The following is a 16,239-nucleotide window of genomic DNA, read 5'->3' on the forward strand; positions in this document are numbered from 1 at the left end:
ACTCTACCTATCCTTCCCCCACACTCCGAGTCATTCTGAGTAAACCTTTGTTTGTTGGGTAAGTTACCTAGAACTAAGGATAATAAAAAAACTTGAAATTTCATACATTTAGAGCCTTACTTTTGGTAAGCGTAAGATTGCGATCCTGCAACCAGCTGCCAAACACACACAGCGGCACCCGAGTACTTCACAGGTCTTTAAAAGACCATTTGCTTGTTAACGAGGCTTGAAGAATCAGCCCCCCCTAAATGTTTTCTTAGCGCCCATCCTCGAAATGAGGCTCTACTTACGCCTCTGGGGAGGGTGTATGCCATTAGCCATACATATCTTTATTTAGACCACACCCCTACTTGGATAGGCCACACCCCTTTAAGAGGTTTGCCCCGCCCCTTTTAGAGCACACCCAGTTTATTTTCCCCACTAAAAGCCCTGCCTATAAGAGGCCCATGAAAGATCACAGTAGGCAGACAACTCACCAAGCACCAAAGACTCTGCAGATATATGAATCCGGCTAGAGACCTTTGAATGTATTTTAGAGCCAGACACTGATTGGAATTGCTTCATTGTGAGTAAGTTTGGTAGGAGAGCTCTCAGATTTGATAAGATACAGATGATGCCGTCGGAAAAAATGAACCTTCAATTGCCCACAACCAGGCTGGATGTCTCTTCAATTCACATGCGAGCTCGCTTTTGTCTGTTACCACAAGTGTCATGGCCAGACTTACCTGACCTGTTCTAAAGCAAGCTGATAACTATCATTATATTACTGGAATAATTTAGCTTTATTTGCAGGCCAATTGGCAAAATCAGCCCCGCCTTGCACTGGATCAGAGAAAGTAGAATCATTCAGAATTGTGCCATATTTTGAATGGTGAAGATGTGTCTACTCCAAAGGGTGCTTTGTGGAAGCTAACATTCTCCTGTATGCTGATGATAAAGTGGTTTTAGATAAAAGGGAAAGAGGCATTGGCAAAGCCATTAGTTGTGTGTAATGTGTTATTGTATGCAGCTTAGGCACATTACAGTGAGACACTTGAGAGGGAGCAGCAGGAGTGGAAGGAGAGGGCCACAGTTATAAAGTTCTCCATCCTGAGTTCAATGCAAGCACTGGAGTTGAAGAGGAAGGATTCACGCAAACAGCCAATGCTGGTATCAATCCATGTCTTTTAAATATGGATTCTTGTCTCTCCAGTTTCAAGAGCCTCAAGCCTTGATCTGAGGTAACAAGAGTGCTGGGCTCTTTTCCCTTTGGAGTTTCTATTTTCTTTCCTCCTAATATTTGTGAACATTGAGATGAAACTCTTTGTGGGCATCCAACGCGCCTGCGCACTGATTTGTTGTGTTTGCATTTTATTTGAAAATCGTCAGACTGCGAAATGTAAGGTGGACCATACAAGTTGGCTCTGAATCTCCAAAATGCCTCAACAGACCTTCACCAAACCAAGAATCCACACAAACAGTGGGCGACCACTGGGCCACAAAGAGGCGGCGACCACCGTTACGCCTGGACCACCGTCTCCCACTGGGAATCACATTTGATATTCGTGATAAGCAAAGGTATCTAAGGGGGGCACAGCTCAGCCTCACTGCCTTGACCCTTGGTGTGAAGAGTGAAGGTCCAGGCACGGTTCAGCGCCCTCGTCTCTCTATAGTGTTCACAACAACTATTTAGATCCATATTTTCCCCCAAACATGTTTTTTATGCCCGTTTATTTTCACTGGCACAGCCTCCACTCGAGAGATCTGATCTTTACATGAACTCGAGCCTTATGCCTTTATTGTCTGATGCTGTACCTTTTGGGGTGATCGTCGGGGTTTCACTTTTTAAAATTTTTCTGGCACCTGACTCCGTGTGTGCCAAGCCCCATACAATCCTCCACCCTAGGGTGACCAACCGTCCGTAAATTTCACGGATAGTCCGTAATTTGGACCTCACGTCCGTTGTCCGTTGGAAAACATTTCATTCAAAGAAGACTGTAAAATAAGTTAAAAAGAATGGGTTATCGTTCTTGCACTGCCTCATCATTTCGGAACTGAAGTATTTTCAATATTATATTCAACAAAGCCCTGGTTGCTTTTTTTCATTTTAAGCAAATAACAGCCATTGATAAAGCCAATAGTCCTGGCTTGTTGTTGGTGTAATGATACTTGCTGTATTATATATCTGGATGCAATGACATAAACAACATAATACCAGTCGGGCGGAACACTATGCTAAGCGCCGATTCTTAGCCTAGGTGTTTTTTACCACGTCCTTAATTACATCGAACACCCACTTTGAAGAGACCCCCCCTTTTTTTACACCACTTAAAGCCCTGGAAACACCATGTCACAGTCACCTCAGATCCTAGCACTGTGCTTCATGTGTGACTCATGACTTCTATGTTTTCAGACTGCCTATGTGCAGGGGCATAGTGAACTTTCCCCCACCCCTTGCTTTAGGAACTACAGCAAGGTGAAGTTCTTGATGGGCCTCTTTTGTCTGCAACTCTGCAGACAAAGGCTCAGCTCATAATGTGAAAAGGTGGGTGAGTAAATAAGTGATGGAATGTGTGAATGGCTGGATGGATTACTGAAAGGATGAATGAGAGGGTGAATGGATAGATAATAAATGAAAGGATGGATGGATGAGTGAAAGAGTGGAAGTATGGATGAGAGAAAAAGTAAATAGATGGATGTATGGGTGGAAGGGTTGACGGATGGGTAAAAGGATGGATGGATGAGTGAAAGCTTAGATGATGGGCAAGTGAATGGGTGGATACATGAGTGAAAGGATGGATGGATTGAATTGATAAGTGAAAGGGTGGATGGATGGCTGAGTGAACGGGGGTAGATGGACAAAAGAATGGATAGATGAGTGAAGAAGTGAAAGGGTGGATGGATGACGGAACGGATGGATGGATGAGTGAAAGGATGGATGAGTAATAGGATCAATGGATGGAATTAATGAATGGATGAGTAGGTGGATGGGTGGATGGATGGATGAACGAATACGTGACTGAGTGGATGGATGAGTAAGTGAATAGATGGCTGGATGGGTGAAAGAGTACATGGCTGCATGGATGAGTGAATAGATGGATGGGTGAAAGAGTGGATGGATGACTACAGATGGATGGGGAAAGGGTGGGTAGATGAATAATGGATGAGTGAAAGAGAGGATGAGGGATGGATGAGTGAAATGATGGATGGAAGGATATATGGTGGATAGGTTTGCAAATGGTTGAATATGTTTGGATATAAATGGGCACATAAATGGAAGGACAGAATGAATGGTGAAAGACTGAATGATGGATAAAAGAATGATTACACCTTGTGGCACCCATTATCTTAAGTAACATTTCCTATACATTGACTTTCACATTAATATGAGTCATTGTCTATATATAATGTGTGTGATGTAATTCACTCCGACACCCTGCCCTACATAATTGGGATGAGTAACACTATAAGAGAAATTAAATATACATGAGAGACGGTCTAAGTGAATATGAGGGGCACCATTGAAGGGTGGTAGCACGGCCGGACTGGCCGGACCGGGCATCAGGTGTTTTCCTGGGAGGCTGGAAAAGGGGGGAGAGCGGTTTTGTTACTGGGGTCTGGCACTGCAAAGTTCCTTGTATATCTAGTAGTTTTCAATCAACAATAAAAGCGGGCTCACTTATATTCTGGTGTGATTCACCATTGTCTGGTGACTAATGTACTTGCTGGAGCGAGATGCAAATTTTTAATCGTCTAAGGTAGCAAGCTGCAGCCATATTGAAAAAACATGAAGTGCACGATTTTCTCAACCTAATATAAATGTATTTTGACTTGTACTTAGATGGTTGTCTATTTACTTACTTATATGCTATTGCGCTACCACCTCTGACGTGTCTGTCAACTTACCTTTTGTCCCGAAGTTTTGTCCTGAATTTTGACCTTTTGTCCTGAATTTTTGTCCTGAATTTTGTCACTTTGACCTGAATTTTTACACTCACCGTCCTGAATTCTCACCTATGCCAGTTGCTCACCCTACTCCACCCAGGTGGCGGCCATTGTTAAAGCATTGTGTGTCCTTCCATTGCACAGTGTTTAATAAACCCTCTGACCGCAAAGCTCTTTAAACGGCTTTTCATGGCGGTCGGATTCGAATGACCGAATCGAAAGAGCTTTACCTTGAATGGGCCACACTGCAATAGATTTAACAATCACACCTGTCGCTCAATATTGAAATCTGTCCTATGTCTTTTCAAGTAATTCCTTTCTTTCTTATTACTGAGATATAAAATGTCTTCCTTGTTTTAACAGAAAAGTGATTTCTCACAACCCAACCTTTCTTGTATTGTTCATGAGCGCCAATCGAAACCGACTCTGTTCCTGTCCTCTAATCTCGCGATATTAGGTTTCAGCTCCATGGGGCAGGTTACCTAAAGGACCCTCGTGCTCCAGGAAGTGAACTGAAATGCTTCTAAGCCAAGGAAAGTCCAAAGACATCGTGAGAAACTCGATCTGCTTCAGTTTAAACTCCAGAGAGCCCAGTCCGGGCACCTTATGAGTGCACAGAGGCGACACAGTGGAGAATATGCACTGAATCAATGAAACATGCAAAACCATAAGAAAAACAGAAACATAACATCCTGGAAGTAGCTAACACATTTAGGGAATGCAATATTAAATAAAACTTGAATTATAAACAAAAAACAAATCATCTGACATGGATTACCTAAACGCCTTTTTACATTTCTTGTTCAAACTCCATCAGTGTTTTTGTCATTGAGGTTAAGGGTGTGAATCCAGGGGCCTGACAGGGGCCAGTTTCATTGTCCTTTCTTTATTACTACCAGCTCTAAGTCCAGGCCACAACTCTAGCCTTTAACACTTTCACAAAACTTTACAGCTGCCTCAAGGAAGCGTAGATTTTTGGCACAAAGTCCTGTCTGCTGTGTTCAGGTCGCACCTGGCAGCTCTTGCTCTCTGCTAGGATGCTGTGTCCAGGATAGGAGCTTTAACCCTTTCGCTGCCAGGCCTCCCCAACCAATGCTAAGCCTTGTTTGGGATATTCGAGGTTGTTTACATTTAGGCCCCTGTAACTTTATTGTCCACACAAAATCTGCGTCATTTTCTTCCAACATCTTGAGGATCATAAAGGTACCCAGGGTTTGTAGATTCCCCTGGAAGGGACAAAGATATTGGCCAAAATACAGCTATTTTTTTTTCTTTCAGAAAATGGGAGAAAAGTGCTGCAGAATAAAGCTTCAGGTTGTTTCTGTGCAAAAGGTATCAACAAAAGGTTTTATGTGCTAAAATCACCATCTTCCCATCTCTCAGGAACGGGCAGACTCCTGTCAGAAAACAAAAATATTCTACACAGTTTTGGCATTTTACTGGGACATAGCCTATTTTTCCTATTTGAAATAAAAAATATTGAAATAGAGTTGAAAATGGAATGCATTCTTATTAGTAATGCCAATTCAAACCACTGTTGTATGTTTTGAGTCCGTAGTTTGTGCTTTTCCATACCAAACACTCTTAATATATACTGTCTACTGGTATGAATGCATTTCATTCCCACACCTTGTTTTCCTGTTTGTCTTATGTAACTGTTTCTATAGACTGATTTAACATGCATGATTCATTGCCTCGGTATAATGTGTGTGTGTGATGTAAGTGCTCTGACTCCCTACACTGGATGAGTAGTGCTATAAAATAACTGAAATCCATGTGAGATGAGGGGCAATGTTGGAGGGTGGTGACTTGGAGGATATAATTGGGGTGGCGCCAAAAAATGACTGTGGCACCGGACACCACCAGCGCCTGCCCTGCTCCCCTTTCCCTGCCCTGATACAGTCCTATATTAGAAAACTATTCTAGACGTGCCCTAGGCGGAATACCTCAGCATCTCGAGTTGACTTTATTCTTTAAGGAACTTTCCATTCTCTCTCATATCCCAGCTGCTCCAGTGTACACATGATTTGATTGCGTAGTCTGCCCTTTAGGACCCGTGGCTTACACATCATTGTTTTCCCAAGTTGATGAAACACCCTTTGCCCAGATTAATTCGGCTGGCACACGCCATTGGACGCCCTGGGTTAGCCGCTGGTCGGCCTCTGGCTGGCTGTCGGTGAGTGTTGTTGTGTCCTTTAGTCCACATTCAGTCTTTTGTTAGAATGTTAACGACCAGACTCCTGGTCGTGAGAGTTAATCTTTTACGACTGCCCTTTAGGCCTTCCCCCCTACAACGTGCCCTTCTCCCCACGGCTTCCCCCGCTCAAACCCTAGGTGGCCGCGAATCATACCTTACGTTGTAGTCTTGCACGTGGTGCAGAAGGGCAGGATGTTTCGGAGTATGGGTGTAATACATTGTATTTAAAGCCTCGGTAAGTGCCACTCTATGAACACCGTGTGTGGCGGTTCATGGGTGATACTTACGTGTGGAGTTTGATGGACTGGAGAGGGATGGGATGTTGTTAACTTGCATTTATATATTTTAATCGCGGGCATGATACTTTATTGCCTGGATATCGGTTTTCCGACAACTCTAGTCATTTCTTACCAGTTCGGATCCTTTGATTCGATCCCATGTCGGCGCACACGTTGAGATGTCTGGCGGTCACGCTAATGTTTAGGCTTTCATAAACAGGGCTACTAATCACTCTAGTTTATTGCTGCAATATGTCTCAGACCCAGGCTCTTGTCTCCTGCCCTATTAGCCCAGTGGGGGTTAGGCCAATTACTCACACGGTGGGTCACAGTAGGTCTTGCTTCTACACCGATCTCTGACTGAAATTTTGGTCAGGATGATTCAAAAGATGATTGTAGGCATAGGGTGTCTTAACTATGATGGGTTTTAGATGGCCACGCAGGGGGTTTACCCCGAACGGTTGTCTAGTTGGTCGTATGGAGACTATTTGAGCAGCAGTGGCTGAGCGTGAGAATAACTGTATTTTGAAGTAGATGCTCGAGCTTGTTTGTTTTCTCATACCTGATGAGCTTGCTTGGAATAGTCACACGGGCCAGCGGGGGTGGAGCTCACTACCATGTGTATTGAGCGGCGCTAACGGTAGCTCTATCAACCCTAGATAGCCAAGTGGGTTTTCGGTTTTTGGTGTTGCAATCGGCGTTTTCTTAGGCATGTTTTCTGTTATTAAAGCTGCTGTCTTTCGCGGGCCGGTCCGTTTACGCCGCAGTAGGGGCTAGCCGCTAACTGGTATTTTGTCGAGGTATAGTAGGTGCGTGTTTTTATACTCCTTCCGTTACCTATGAGTGCATATCAGGTTGGGTATCTTCCTTATCTGGGGGGGCAGGTGCGAGGTGCTTTGTCTGTCGACTGCGTACGTGTGGTACGGTAGCTCCTTTGTCTGCACTTGCATAGGTCATGGGGTGCTTTTAGCCAGGGTACCTGGGTCTGCAATCAGGCCATGGACATCATGGACCGTGTGTTGTGCCAGCCTCTCTCAGGCTAGCAGCGCAAGCAGTTGCAGCGCGTCGCTATGTGGTTTTCAGTCTCTGGTACTGTACTCGCCCCGGTAGTGAGAATCCTTTCACCCCCCCATTCTCAGCTTTGGTGCCACCCCTCCCCCCCCACATCAGGTATAGTGTCTACCATTCTTAGTGGGTGCCCCACACATCAGGCATAGCGTCTGCCCTGGGTGCCCCTCCTTGGTAACGGGCAGTTCTGAGTAGCAAGGCTGTCCTGCTTTGCCGCCGGGGTGGTGCGCACTGTGAGATGCCTGTTTTCGTGGTGCCTTTCCTTCGGTAGTTGGTATTCTGGAATCTGGGGTCCAGTTGTGGCGTCGGGTGGCGTGCTTGGTGAGAAGTTGTTTTCGGATTTGGCTTATGCGAAATCTCGCTGCTTGGCTTCATGGTCTGCGTGCCACCAGGTGTCAGGCATGTGGCCCTCCGGCATGTCCGATTGTAGCTGGCGCCATTAGTGCATTCTTTATGGCTGTGTGGAAACCTATATTTGCCAGCTGAATTTCTTACGTATAGCAGATTTGCCGCTGGGCCTTCTCCTGTGGCGCAAAATCGGTAGGGCCCCCCCCCCCCCCCCCCCCACTTTGGCCACTATCTTTCCATACTGTCTTGACAGGGTATGGCGGTTTGGAAGCCCGTCTAGGATATGCCTAAATTAGGATATTTAGCAATTTCTAGGTCTAGCCCTGAGCTGATAGGATCACTCCCCCCTTGTGCATATCAACCTCCGGGGGCCTTAACCAAGAGGTATAGTCAGTCTTTATACGAACAATCCTAGGTCCGGCACTGTTGGAATGGAAGAGAAGGTCCCGGGGCAATTGTCCATTCGCTCTTCCTTATACTGCGGTCTGTTTATCCAAGGCTTTCGAACTTGGAAGGCAGCCCATCTGCCGTGCCGTCCGTTTCGGAGCACATGCTGCTTCTCAGTGGTATGTAGAGTCTACAGCCTGCAGTGTTTCTCTGTTGCAAGCCCTAGTGGTGCATGGCAACCACGGCCCGTGCCTGGACTGCCAATGATTACTGCATGTGTGGCCCCCAAAAGACTCTCAATATGGAATTGCTCACGAAGTGATTTTCAGCGGTTAGGTTAACCCAGATTACTCTGATTGTTCTATCTGGTATCCTATCCCCCCCCCCTTTTGTTTTCGCGTCTTCGCTAAGTTTGGGGGGTGGCTTTGCGCAAGGGGCCCCTATCTTGATTGGAAACATGGCTTCTCTTTCTCGGTTAGGGTGGTTGGGCGCCCCTGGCTTGCGAGGGAACAGCCTTTGGCATGCACCTAGTTAGCTTCGGTTTCCTGTTGCCCCTCTCAAGGTGAGTAGTTGGCCTCTGGTTGGTATCTCCGATTTGGGAGCACCTTGGTTCAGCTTTAAAATGCCTTTGGGCGAGGGTTGAAGCCGACCTATAGACAAGCTTTTGTTAGGTAGCTTGGTCTTGCTGCCTCCAAGCTATACTAGGGGACAGGTGATTTCAGCTGCTTTCCTTGGCAATCGGTATATTACCACACAAGCTATGCTAAAATCTGAAATAGCCCCTGTACTTTGCTCGTGTATAGTTGCACACGCACACTCCCCAGCTGCATTGTGAGTTAGTGACCTATAGACGAGCTTTTCTTAGGTAGCATGGTCTATGCTGCCGCCAGGCTGTTCTAGGGGACATGTGATTCCAGCTGCTTTCTTTGCAATCCTGTATATCAAAGGTAATTCCACCACACTAGTTAAACTAAATTAAGCATTGGGCACTGAAAGATCACCTGTACTTTGCTTGATCATAGTCGCACAGGCACACTCAAAGCACAGTTCTCAGCTGCATTGTGAGTATCAAGTTTTGGCAAAAGTTCTACACCACGGGGGGTAGTTTGCTAATGCTTGTGCGAAGGCGTGTGGTGGGTCCCAGTGGCATGCGCTGGTCCTTTGGTTTAGATTAAGTAGCAACATCAGCAGGGGAGGCCTCCTCTTTACTTCTTTTGTCTCCAGGGGGTATGTCCCCTTGAACCTGGGTTGGCCTACACTTCGGCAGGCTTGTCATGTTACAGGCTGGGATCGAAAGGGGCTCCTGGTTCCAGTCCTAGCTAACCCTTTTGAGGTGGTCGTAAGTCAACCACGCAGTTTATCTATTTTGAGGTAGCGTGGCCTATGCTGCTTCTAGACTTAATTTTTTGTGGCCAGGTGTTAATACCTTTTCAATACTGTATACCTATATCAGGACAGTGTCCAAGTTATAGTTTATGTATTGTTCCCTCCTATGCCCCGGTGCTCTTGAGTTAGCAGCACAAGCGTCACATAGGCACACTGTTTGTGGAGACCTGTGTTACAGTAGTACTTGTAACTTAGCGGGGCGTAACCCGCTGATGCTTTTTTGGAAGGGTGAGGTTGAGTTTCGGGGCATGTGCTGGAAAGCCTTTGGTTTGTTTCAAGGTACCTTCAGCAGTAGGTGCCCCTCCGCTTCACTTTGTCGTTTACCTGGTAGCATGTCCTCACGAACCAGGGTTGGTTTGGTGGGGCGCTAGTATAGTGAGGCAATTTTTGAGGCCCTGGAAGAGAATCTACAGTGTCTTGATAGATTCTCCCAACGTAGGGGCCTGGTTTCCATCAAAATGAAACGATGCAGGACGAGGTTGGGCTTAGCAGTTGGCATTCATCTCACGCCTGTGGGGCTTAGACCTGTCCTTCCTCGGTCGGAGAGAGGAAGCGCATAAGGGGACCTAGAGACGGTCTGGACGCACTGCGTTTCATGGTAAAGGAAGGTAGCAGTTATTATTGCACTTCTGCGCAAAGGTTGCAGGTAAAAGAGTAGCAATGGTGGGGGGCCCGTGCGGCAGCGGGTACCACCGCACGGGCTGTGGCAGAGTTACTGGGCGATCTGGAAGAAGACAGGTGCAAACACTGTACTTCAGCGGGCACGTAGGGGTGCCAGAGCCTAACCTGTAACCTCATGGGAGGTGCAGGAACTCGTGTCGGCGCCCCAGTAATCCTTCGGGCGGTTGTGGGCCTGTGCAACCGGGGGTTTGCCAAGTCACGCCCCGCAAAGGGCGTGTGTAGTATAAATATGATAATTGTACAGCAGTTGGGGGGTTCGCCACTGTGCTGTTTGGCTCAACAGGCGGGCAGGTGGCGAGAATGCGGCCTGCCCTAGGATCGCCCGTAAGTTAACCCACCATCATTACATATGTTGTATGTAATAAACCTGCAGCATATTTTCCCAAACTTAACACTTGTGTCTGTGTGTTATTTGCGGGTTTGGGCATTGTGGGGCGGGGGGTTCTTGTGGCCCTGAAGTGACTATGTGCTTGCCCGAGGCCACGCAGTGGCCATCAAGAGGGCGGGCCCCTAGTCACGGAGGGCTGCCCCAGCCCATCTCATGACCAGCCACTCCTCATCAGGCAGGCTTCACTCGGTAGGATGAGGCGTGTCTATGACGCACGTCCGGGGCGGCTGGGAGGTGCCTCCGGGGGTACATTACTCTCTTGCTCCTGTAGTGAGGCCTCTTTGCCGCTCCGGACGTCGTCGTGCAGTTACCTCGGGACACTCTTTTCCCGCCCTTCCTCGAACCCGGAGTGTCTCATTGAGGGGAGCTAATGTGTTCCTTTCTCGTTGCAGGCGGAGTTACTGGGCGATCCAGAAGAAGAGAGGTGCAAACACTGTACTTCAGCGGGCACATAGGGGTGCCAGAGCCTAACCTGTAACCTCATGGGAGGTGCAGGAACTCGTGTCGGCGCCCCAGTAGTCCTTCGGGCGGTTGTGGGCCTGTGCAACCGGGGGTTTGCCAAGTCACGCCCCGCAAAGGGCGTGTGTAGTATAAATATGATAATTGTACAGCTGTTGGGTGGTTCGCCACTGTGCTGTTTGGCTCAACTGGCGGGCAGGTGGTGAGAATGCAGCCTGCCCTAGGATCGCCCGTAAGTTAACCCACCATCATTACATATGTTGTATGTAATAAACCTGCAGCAAATTTTCCCAAACTTAACACTTATGTCTGTGTGTTATTTGCGGGTTTGGGCATCACGGGGGCGGGGGGTGCTGTGGCCCTGAAGTGACTATGGACAGAGGGACAGAGGGGGGAGGGGCTCCTGCAGGATCAGGAAGACACAGAGAGAGGAGGAGAAGATGCGGATTCAGGGGGTGAGATGCTGCCAGGGAGGGAGAGCCCGGGCAGGAGAGAGGACCGGAAGGAGGGGGCTGAGGGTGAGACGGGGAAGGGACTCCTGCTGGGTTATGGATACAGGAGGGGCTCAGGGGGGCTTCACGAAGACACAGAGAGAGGAGGAGAAGATGCGGAGTCAGGGGTTGAGATGCTGCTGGGGATGGAGAGCCTGGGCAGGAGAGAGGACCGGAAGGAGGGGGCTGAGGGGGAGAAAGGGGAGGTGCTCCTGCCGGGTTATGGAGACACGAGGGGCTCAGGGGAGCTTCTCCAAGACACACGGAGAGGAGGAGAAGATGCGGAGTCAGGAGGTGAGATGCTGCAGGGGAGGGACAGACCAGACAGGAATGAGGCTCTGATAGAGGGGTTTGGGGCAGAGCAGATGAGCCTGATACCGAGGAGAGGACCCGAGGGGGCCACACAGACATCACCTGGGGAGGGGAAGAGCCAGAAGAGGAAGCGCATGCCACCTACAGGTAAGAAGGTGAAATGACACCTGGGGGGCAGCAGTGAAAGGCGGAGCAGGAATTTGTAACTTTTTTATGCTTAGAACCTGGTAGCGGAAATTTCCTGAGGAGTTAGGAGTATCAAGTGAAGTAAAAACAAGCATTGACAAAGACAAGAGATCCGTCTTTAAATGCAAGTGTACCTTAGACTAAATATCTGTACTCGGCACCTGCTAAAGATCCAGATTCAGTAAACAGAACATGTGGGAAGAATACCATCGAGCTAATGTGCCGTTTGCATGCCTCTGGGTTAAGTCGCGCCTACACAGCTCATGGGTCACAATTAGGGGCTTAGAACCCGCCCACGGCTCACCAGTCGTTGTTTTCACTGTCACTCTCATATGTGATCGTTCCATTGCTTGGCTCCCATAGGATTCCTTTCCTTTCTTGTGTCAGTTTCTCCCTGGAGCATGGACCAAGTACATGTGTTCTTCCTCACACTTAAAAAAACATTTTTATAAGCATTTCAGTCGTATTTTTGAATGTACAATGATCTTTCTCCCCTTGATCACAGACATACAGCTTCTTATTTGCACTGTCTTCACTCTATCTGCCATCTCTATTGAGTCGTTTGTTACTTATACTCACAACTGAACTACTTTATGCCACTCAGTGCTATGCTGCTCGACTCTACGTGACTCCACTCTACTCTACTCTTCGTCACTCCACAACACACAATACCATCCAATGGCATTCTACTCTACTCTAGGCTTCGCCACTCCACCACTTCACACCATCGCACTCAATGCCACTCTACGCCTCCACTCTATTCCGCTCCAATCTAAAACAATCGAATCTGCTGTACGCCGCGCCACTCTTCGACACTAGATACCACTCCACACCCCTCTACTCTACACCACTGTACTCTACACCAGTCCACTCCACACCATCACACTCAATGCCACTCTTTTAGCCATGCTGAACAGCAGTTACGCTAAAAGACAATGGCAAATCTAATAGCTTTCTCGTAGGCGAGACCTACTGGCTTTGCCAATGCTGGTTTTTAGGAAGCTGCCCTTTGCATTTTCTTAATGAAGGAAGCATCATCTAAGGCAATTCTAAAGGTCTCACATGTGTCCCCCTTAATCACTCAATGCAAAGTGCTCAGTGGTCTGACTATAACAATCCTGTTGGGGCCTTGGTGTAGTGGTCACATGCATCAGTCATGTGTGTCTTTATCGTGCCTCGAGAGCACCTACAGGGGTTCTGCACACAGGAGGGATTTTAGGAGCCAGGCCAAGAGTGCAGCTCTGAATACCACCTTTTAAGTCACCACACATGACATACTCAGACTGCAGAGCCAAGGGCAGTAGGTCTGGCTTAGAAAAGGAAGTGCCTCTTCACTGCGTTCAAGTGTCCAAGTCTGCCCTCAGTGACTCTTTGCCCCTGCACTGGGTCACTGACGCTTGCACTCATGCCCTGTTAACCTATTCATGCATTCACCCACCCACTCGCTCATTCACAACACTCCACAATTGCAATCTTGCCAATCAGTAAAGCTGTGCTTACAATAAAATGGCACACTTGTTTTCTTTGCCAAAGCTTGTTTGATGTTAAAAGCTTTGATGCTGTGCAGGGGGCATGGACAGTGAGCAGGGGGGCATGGATGCTGTGCAGGGGGGCATGGATGCTGTGCAGGGGGGCATGGATGCTGTGCAGGGGGCATGGATGCTGTGCAGGGGGCATGGATGCTGTGCGGGTGGGCATGGATGCTGTGCGGGGGGGCATGGATGCTGGGCAGGGGGCATGGATGCTGTGCAGGGGGCATAGATGCTGTGCAGGGGGCATGGATGCTGTGCAGGGGGCATGGATGCTGGGCAGGGGGCATAGATGCTGTGCAGGAGGCATGGATGCTGTGCAGGGGGCATTGATGCTGTGCAGGGGGCATGGATGCTGTGCAGGGGGCATGAATGCTGTGCGCGGGGGCATGAATGCTGTGCGCGGGGGCATGGATGCTGTGCGGGGGGGGTCATGGATGCTGTGCGCGGGGGGCATGGATGGTGGGCAGGGGGCATGGATGGTCGGCAGGGGGCATGGATGCTGTGCCGGGGGCATGGATGGTGGGCAGGAGGCATGGATGCTGTGCAGGAGGCATGGATGGTGGGCAGGGGGCATGGATGCTGTGCGCGGGGGCATGGATGCTGTGCAGGGGGCATGGACAGTGAGCAGGGGGGCAAGGATGCTGTGCAGGGGGCATGGATGCTGTGCAGGGGGCATGGATGCTGTGCGGGGGGCATGGATGCTGTGCGGGGGGCATAGATGGTGGGCAGGGGGCATGGATGCTGTGCGGGGGGCATGGATGGTGGGCAGGGGGCATGGAGGCTGTGCAGGAGGCATGGATGGTGGGCAGGGGGCATGGATGGTGGGCAGGGGGCATGGATGGTGGGCAGGGGGCATGGATGCTGTGCGGAGGGCATGGATGCTGTGCAGGAGGCATGGATGCTGTGCAGGAGGCATGGATGCTGTGCAGGAGGCATGGATGCTGTGCGGGAGGCATGGATGCTGTGCGGGAGGCATGGATGCTGTGCGGGGGGGGCATGGATGCTGGGCAGGTAGACATGGAGGCTGTGCAGGGGGGGCATGGAGGCTGTGCAGGGGGTCATGGAGGCTGTGCGCGGGGGCATGGAGGCTGTGCAGGGGGGCATGGAGGCTGTGCAGGGGGGCATGGAGGCTGGGCAGCTGGGCAGGGGGGCATGGAGGCTGTGCGCTGGGGCATGGAGGCTGTGCGCGGGGGCATGGATGCTGTGCGCGGGGGCATGGATGCTGTGCGGGGGGCATGGATGCTGTGCGGGGGGCATGGATGCTGTGCGGGGGCATGGATGGTGGGCAGGGGGCATGGATGCTGTGCAGGAGGCATGGATGGTGGGCAGGGGGCATGGATGCTGTGCGCGGGGGCATGGATGCTGTGCGCGGGGGCATGGACAGTGAGCAGGGGGCATGGATGCTGTGCACGGTGGCATGGATGCTGTGCGCGGGGCATGGATGCTGGGCGGGGGGCATGGATGCTGGGCGGGGGGCATGGATGGTGGGCAGGGGGCATGGATGGTGGGCGGGGGGCATGGATGTTGTGCAGGGGGCATGGATGTTGTGCGGGGGGCATGGAGGCTGTGCAGGAGGCATGGATGCTGTGCGCGGGGGCATGGATGCTGTGCGCGGGGGCATGGATGCTGTGCGGGGGGCATGGATGGTGGGCAGGGGGCATGGATGCTGGGCAGGGGGCATGGATGCTGGGCGGGGGGCATGGATGGTGGGCAGAGGGCATGGATGTTGTGCGGGGGGACATGGATGCTGTGCAGGAGGCATGGATGCTGTGCAGGAGGCATGGATGCTGTGCAGGAGGCATGGATGCTGTGCGGGAGGCATGGATGCTGTGCGGGAGGATTGGATGCTGTGCGGGAGGCACGGATGCTGGGCGGGGAGGCATGGATGCTGTGCAGGGAGGCATGGATGCTGGGCAGGGAGACATGGATGCTGTGCAGGGGGGCATGGATGCTGTGCAGGGGGGCATGGAGGCTGTGCAGGGGGGGCATGGATGCTGTGCGCGGGGGCATGGATGCTGTGCGGGGGGCATGGATGGTGGGCAGGGGGCATGGATGCTGGGCAGGGGGCATGGATGCTGTGCGGGGGGTCATGGATGCTGTGCGCGGGGGGCATGGATGGTGGGCAGGGGGCATGGATGGTCGGCAGGGGGCATGGATGCTGTGCCGGGGGCATGGATGGTGGGCAGGAGGCATGGATGCTGTGCAGGAGGCATGGATGGTGGGCAGGGGGCATGGATGCTGTGCGCGGGGGCATGGATGCTGTGCAGGGGGCATGGACAGTGAGCAGGGGGGCAAGGATTAAGCATGGGTGAATTTTGCGAATCTCGCGTTCGCGAATTTTGCGGATTTGCGAACTCGCAATCCGCAAAATCCGCGAATTCTCGCGAATTTGCAGATTTTTTTTTTTTGTGTTTGCGCGGGTTTCTGCCAGTTCGCGAGGGTTTTGTACACTTTCGCAAATTGCGAACTTACCTGTCGGGTCGCAAGTTTCGCGAACTTGTTGTTTCTACGTGTCCAGCCTGTTTGGGACACTCTTCTCCATCACTGCCACTCTCTGTCACCACTGCCACTCTCTGACTACTCATGCCACCCTCTGGCCCAC

The 16,239-nt window shown here is 50.5% G+C and overlaps 1 protein-coding gene across 1 annotated transcript in view; it reads left to right on the forward strand.

Annotated features, from left to right (window-relative positions):
- Window positions 1–11,504: 11,504 nt before the first annotated feature.
- LOC147668989 (early activation antigen CD69-like) overlaps window positions 11,505–16,239 on the forward strand; it is a gene marked incomplete at its 5' end in the record, with an annotated part of 127,024 nt that continues 122,289 nt past the window's right edge. Inside the window, one exon of the mRNA XM_086948305.1 lies at window positions 11,505–12,066. Within this exon, the coding sequence (XP_086804431.1) occupies window positions 11,505–12,066 (562 nt within the window). The remainder of the gene's footprint in view (window positions 12,067–16,239) is intronic.

The sequence above is a fragment of the Lissotriton vulgaris genome, unplaced genomic scaffold (assembly GCF_964263255.1).
Source record: "Lissotriton vulgaris unplaced genomic scaffold, aLisVul1.2 SCAFFOLD_3916, whole genome shotgun sequence".
Classification (NCBI taxonomy): Eukaryota; Metazoa; Chordata; class Amphibia; order Caudata; family Salamandridae; genus Lissotriton; species Lissotriton vulgaris.